This window comes from Lynx rufus, unplaced genomic scaffold, assembly GCF_022079265.1.
Source record: "Lynx rufus isolate CCGP_SWC_20201006 ecotype Redwood Valley unplaced genomic scaffold, mLynRuf1.p SCAF_7, whole genome shotgun sequence".
Taxonomy (NCBI): Eukaryota; Metazoa; Chordata; class Mammalia; order Carnivora; family Felidae; genus Lynx; species Lynx rufus.
The window spans coordinates 130,214,905-130,221,269 of NW_025814889.1; the positions used below are offsets into that span (position 1 = coordinate 130,214,905).

The 6,365-nt window shown below is 49.8% G+C and overlaps 1 protein-coding gene across 3 annotated transcripts in view; it reads right to left on the bottom strand.

The window, feature by feature from the left end:
- The window catches only part of RBFOX2 (RNA binding fox-1 homolog 2), a 282,231-nt gene extending 276,160 nt beyond the window's left edge, over positions 1-6,071 (bottom strand). For all 3 annotated transcript variants that reach the window (XM_047066072.1, XM_047066071.1, XM_047066070.1), the window contains exon 1: positions 5,886-6,071. In XM_047066072.1, coding sequence (XP_046922028.1) covers positions 5,886-6,071 — 186 coding nt within the window. The remainder of the gene's footprint in view (positions 1-5,885) is intronic.
- Positions 6,072-6,365: the final 294 nt, after the last annotated feature.

Genomic DNA, 6,365 nt, shown 5'->3' on the forward strand with positions numbered 1-6,365 from the left:
CGAGAGAAAAAAATGACAAGGTGGCTAGAAGATGGGAGGGAGGTGGGACACAAATTCAACTCAGGCTAATCCCGTGAGTCACCCTAAAGAACAGTCCTACTTTGAATTCAGATCTTTCTCCTTCTCAAAGACCTTTCGAGTTTTACATTCACAGGCTTCCTTGTGAGGCTTGAAAAAAATTACTAACTTTTATTTTTTTCTAATTTTTTTTATTAATGTTTATTTATTTTTGAGAGACAGAGTGTGAGCGGGGGAGGGGCACAGAGAGAGAGAAAGACAGAATCTGAAGAGGCTCCAGGCTCCGAGCTGTCGGCACAGAGCCTGACGCGGGGCTTGAACTCACGAACCGCGAGATCATGACCTGAGCCCAAGTGGGATGCTCAACCGACTGAGTCACCCAGGCGCCCCAAAAATCACTAATTTTTAAAGTGACTGTGCCTCAGTTTCTCCATCAATAGTTGCAGCTCTGGTAGTATTATGGGCTGATTGTGTTCCCCACCCCCAAAATTAGTATGTTAAAGCCCTAGCCTACACAGTTGTGGTGGTATTTGGAGGTGGGGCCTTTGGGAAGTGATTAGGTTTAGTTTAGGTCATAAGGGCAGGACTCCAATGATGGGATTAGTACCCTGGTAAGAAGACAGAGATACGTCTCTCTCTCTCTCTCCAGGAGCATACACCCAGAAAAGGCCATGGGAGCACAGCGAGAAGCCAGGAAGAGAGCCCCTCAGCAGACACCAAAAAGGTGCCAGCGCCTTGATCTTGGACTTCTAGCTTCCAGAACTGTGAGAAATAAACTTCTGTTCAAGCCATCCAGCCTCTGGTATTTTGTTACAGTGCTCGAGGAGACTAAGACAAATAGATACGAAAAATTCGGTAATTTTTGTGAGACATCATTCATGAAATTACTTGGAAAGAAAGCACATTATTTTTATAGCTCTACTCCGATGGTAGCACCGTGGTCAGCATCAGCACCAAATAGCCAAACAAGAGTCCAAAGAGACACCCACCTAGGAGAAAAGAAACCCAGGAACAAGAAAACGGGAAGATCAGCTCTTACAAGAAATACAGCATACACGTAGCGATCACAGGCTGGCTGGAACCCTGGCCCTAAGTCCAGGAAGAAAGTTTTCCTACTTCCAGAATCAACCACTAACGTGAACAACTGCTGAACCCACTTAACTAACCCGGATTTATGACTTGATGGTCAGAAGCAGTTAGCTGGCCGTATAATAATCACATACCAACATTTCACTGCTATAAAGAATTTTGCTAAAAGTTGTAAGTAATAATTAGGGTGCACCTTGCCTTTTTTATACAGCAGCTAAGTTCCTATAAAGTTGCACAAAAACTGAATCTTTGTTCATCAAATCATTTATATTCACAAGAGCTGACGGAAAGAATTCTTTCCCTAGCATGTTTCATAAAGCCCAAGTTTCACACATAGCAGACTTGGCTTACAGTGAAATGAACCTCCCATACCTATACATGTAATGCATTTTAACTTTCCACCAGGCGAGGGTACGGTATTTCCATCACCCTCTATAACAACCGACTACATTTCTCAAACCATATTTCAATTTTCAGGTTGAAATTTTCTCTTCCCTCCTCTCCCGCCCAAGCTTCTCTACTTCTGTACTGTTTCCAGAGCCGTGCTCACTCCTCTTTGGTCCACGTTAAGCTTCTGGAAACCGACCTTGAAAAGGACCATCCTTCCTCTCCCCGCCATGGTTCCTTCTTAGCCTAAGGATTATAACATAAGCACCACAGACTCTCTCATGTTCTCTATGCTCCACTTTGGGAAGGAAATGATTTACTCCAAAAGCTTACTGGCAGTAACTCAACAGGGTTCAGCTTCGGAATCTACAGCTCTGAGTTGTAGTTCCTCTCAGTAAAGCAGTCTTGGGACATTAACCCCAGTAAATGATTTCTTTCTGTAAAAAAAAAAAAAGGTTAATTCTTGGACACTCAGAAGATTGAGGAATTTCATAAAAGAACTCTCAATTTCATGATCTTTTCCATCCCTTAATCATCTGTAACAAGTAAACTTCAACTTCACAGGCATTAAGCACTTACGATGTACCCAAAACTGTTACATATTATAAAGGTAGAACAAAAAAATATAGTTCCTGTCTTCTGGAAGCTCACAGTCTCACTAGGAGAACAAGAATAAGACAAGGAACAACATAAGGTGATGCAAAATTAAGCACCAAAATAACAGAAGGCAAGACGAGAGTCTGGTGTGACCTCGGTTGCCAGGGAAGGCTTCCTAGAAGGACCTATGACCTCAAGAAAACTCCACTTGTTAAGATTTAAGAAAAAAAGGGGCGCCTGGGTGGCTCAGTGGGTTAAGCGGCCGACTTCAGCTCAGGTCATGATCCCGCAGTTCGTGATTTCAAGCCCCGCGTCAGGCTCTGTGCCGACAGTTCAGAGCCTGGAGCCTGCTTCGGATTCTGTGTCTCCCTCTCTCTCTGCTCCTCCCCTGCTCACACTGCCTCTCTCTCAAAAATAAGTAAAGATTAAAAAAAAAAAAAAATGTGGGGCACCTGGATGGCTCAGTCGGTTGAGCATCTGACTTCAGCTCAGGTCATGACTGCACGGTTTGTGAGTTCAAGCCCTACGTGGGGGCTCTCTGCTGTCAGTGTGGAGCCTGCTCTGGATCCTGTCCCCACCTCTCTCTCCCTCTCTCTCAAAAATAAATAAATACTAAAAGTAAATAAATTTCAAAAAAAAAAAAAGTGCTTTAACCCATATACTAGTATACTAAAAAGACTGGCTACTCTAGATTTTTTTAAGTGCATATTACATAGGGCCTACAAGGCATTTCTACACAGCCGCGATCATCTCCTAAGGCTGTCTCCCCCCTGCTCCTTTTGCTCCAGCTACACTGGCCTCCTGTTCTCACACACGTCAAGTGCACTTCTTCCTCAATGCCTCTGCACCCCCGGTTCCTCTACCTGAACCCCTTTCCCTCAAATACCTGAAGGGTCCATTCCTCTCACTTCACTTCACCCTAGGATCACCTATCAGACGCCTTCCCTGACCATCTTCTTCACTCTCTAGCCCTCTCCTTGCTTTAAGTTTCTGCCTGGCACTTACCACCCCCTAATGACAGTTGCTGATTTCTTTACTGTCTCTTTCCATCAGATTATTAATTTCATGAGAGCGGAGTCTGTTTTCTTTATTGCCATGTCTCCTAGGCTCTAAAACAGAGGCTGGCACATAGCAGCTGTTCAATAAACATTAGTTAAATGAATATTAAATACCCCACCATTATTATCAGAATGATATAGGAAAGTATTAGAGCTGTAGGTCACCGAGGGTTAAATTTTATCTTTTCATGAACATTTTTTTCTCCTTTACTCAGATTATGCCTCAAGTTTCAACCTGCCCATAAAGCCCTCCTTGACCATTTCAGCAGGAATGACCATCTCCTTCTTCTGGACCCAGTGGCACAAATCCTCTGCATATTGTGGCTCTAAATTATACAATGACTTGTGACATCATGCATCCACCCTGTGGTATCTCTGCTCCTGTTCCTCTGGGACTTACACACACATAAAACCACACACACACACACACACACACACACACACTTTCTCTCTCTCTCTGTCTTAATTTTTCACCTATTTTGTCTCTCCACCCAGATGGAAGCACCAAGTACCTTAAGGTCAGGGAACCTGATGTGTTTCTTAGAAGATAATTTAGAAATCATCCTGTACAAACCCTAAACTTTACAACTAAGGAAACAGGTCCCCAAAGAAGGGCTTTTCCCAGAAGCATACAGCTCGTTGAAGGCAGGGGGCTAAATCAACGAAGATGTGACTACCTGCGTGACCCGGTGTGTCAGAACTACAGCAACGAGAATGCATGATGTGAAAAACAAATAAAGATCCACAAACACGCAGAGTGAAAAAAAAGATTCTCTGTGGGATGGTTCTAAGTTGCCCATTTTGCACCCAAAGGGCCTAATCCCCTCCTTCCTCTGCACACTCCAAAGTCCCTGCACACTGCTCCATTTCCAAATACTACTATCCCTGGCCAATTTGAAGGCAACCAGCAAATAATTAGCCCCAGGAGGAGAGGAGAGGAAAGGGAGGGGAGGGAGTCTCACTGCTGACGGCGACTGACAGAAGCAATGAATGAACACAGACACACACAGATACATGCACCCACCAAGCCGACCCTGCTCACCAGCACCCACATCCAGTCATCTCTCTCGGGTCAGCCAACGTCAACCCACCTCAGCTGAAGTCTCTTCCTACTCCTCGCTACTTTTTCCAAGCCCTGAGCTTTTACTTCTCCCAATTCCTCTGCCTGACAAGAGTTCTGATGGAGAACAAAAGCAGGCAAACAAAAGAATTCACAAATAAACATCAAGAGGGTGCCTTTAGCCAAATCAACACAAGTTAACAGAGTGGCTTCTGCAAAGGAGACCAAGAAGCACACAGCAGCCACGCCAGGCTTAAATACAGCTCGGTCTCTAACACAGGAAGTCAGGCAGAGCCTTGAAAAGCGGGGAGCAGAGCACAGGAAGTCTTTTAGCACTGCAGGGATTTCCAAGAGTGGTGTAATGGAGAGAGCACAGGAATAGGAATTAGAAGTCTGGGCTTCGAGCTGTAGTTTTGCTACCCAGCTAACTGGGTGGCCTTAGCCAAGTCACTAGTCTTCTCTGGACTTTTGACTCCTCATCTACAAAATGAGGTGGTCAAAGCATTTTGAGACTTGAATCCCCTGGGGGGGGGGGGCCGGGAGGGGGGGACAGAAAAAAACAAAGAGGAAAAGTAGTGGCCTCCCCTCCTACCAAAAAAGTGCAAGTAAACTGTTCTGCGTAAGAATCTTCCAAGTCTATCCAGACCAAGAACCCCTGGGGAAAAAAATGATGTCTCTGGCCCCGTCTATCTGTAACATTCTATGATTCCAAGAAAATTAGGCAGATCTCTAAACAACTGCTGGTAGGTGAGCTCCACCATTTCACGGCAAGTATTTTCGGAACAGAGACCAAATCCTGAAAGGTACGAAGGTTTCAGCTCTTCTTCAAACTACAAAGTCAACTGACTATGATCACTGCCTTTCCGTTCTCTACCCAAATCAACCGGCTTAGCTTTGAGTCCACAACACAGAATCCAGTCTTCCAAAAGCCCTATACCCCAGGACACTTACACCCCAGGACCATTAAGAGCTGGTCGGTACCCTTGCCACGTAAAGAGGGGTACGTGCTGTGTCTCTCTCCAGACTCCTCAGCGTGCTCCACAAAGTTAATGAGACCGAGCGCCACGGGGTCCCCACACCATCACCAAACTCCTCGTACTTCTCACACTCCTTGTGTAACTAACTGATTGAACCCACAAGCTAAGCCACATCCCCTTTGGGCTCTCGAGGACTTTTCTCCCTTTTCACTCTTCTTTATATGCCGCTCCCGGTCCCCATCCCCGTGTGGGTCGAGGGAGGCCAAAAAGGTACTCCTTCTTGGGAGGTTTCCCACCGTCGCCCCCCACCCCCACTCAGTGCAGCGGCTCTCTGGGCAACAGACCCAGGATCTCCCGGCTTCCACTCCACCCCCGGGAACTAAGGAAGGGTCTGAAGAAATGGAATCCGTCTCAACCATGTTCGATTTCCCCCCAAAACCTATTCACGCGTCGGGCCCCCCCCCCCGCCACCCCCCCTAGGAATCAAGACCCTCTGGGACACACCAGGCTCCTCCTGCACCCTTCGCCTCCCAGCCCGTGGAGCCCGCCCCGCCTCCCAAACAGGCCCCGACCGGCCCCCTCCCACCTCCAAGCCAAGACCCCCGGAGGCCCACCCCCTGCCCACCCCCGCGCCCCCGCCGCCCTCGCGGCCCACGCGCCGCACCCCCGCCGTAACGGGGCGCCGTCCCGCGCAGTCACCTGCATCCCGCCGCCGCCGTCGGCCGCCGCCTCCTCGGTGCGCGGCCGCTTGCTCAGGCCGGGCTCGGCTCCGTCTCCTCCCCCTCCGGGCACCGGCAGCTCCAGCTCCGACTCCCGCTTCATCCCCCGGGCAGCGGCGCCGGGCCCGAGCTGAGGCGGCTGCTGCGGCTGGGCGCCTTCCGCCATCCGCCCGCGCCCCCCTCGCCTCCGGGAGCCGGGCGACCCGCGACAGGCCACCTCCCCCTGGGCCTCGGCCCCGACTGTCGCGACAGGCGGGCGCGCGCCTGCCCCCGCCCCCGCGTGCGTGCGTGCGTGCGCGCGCGCGGGCCCGGCGCCCCTCGGCGGCTGGCGGTGGCCGCTCGTCGCTCGCCGGCGGCTCGCTCACTCGCTCGCTCGCTCGCGGCGGCCGGCGGGTCGCGACGGGCACTCGCTCGCGCCCCCACGCGCACACGCGACCCCGGCCCGGCCCGCCGCGCGCCC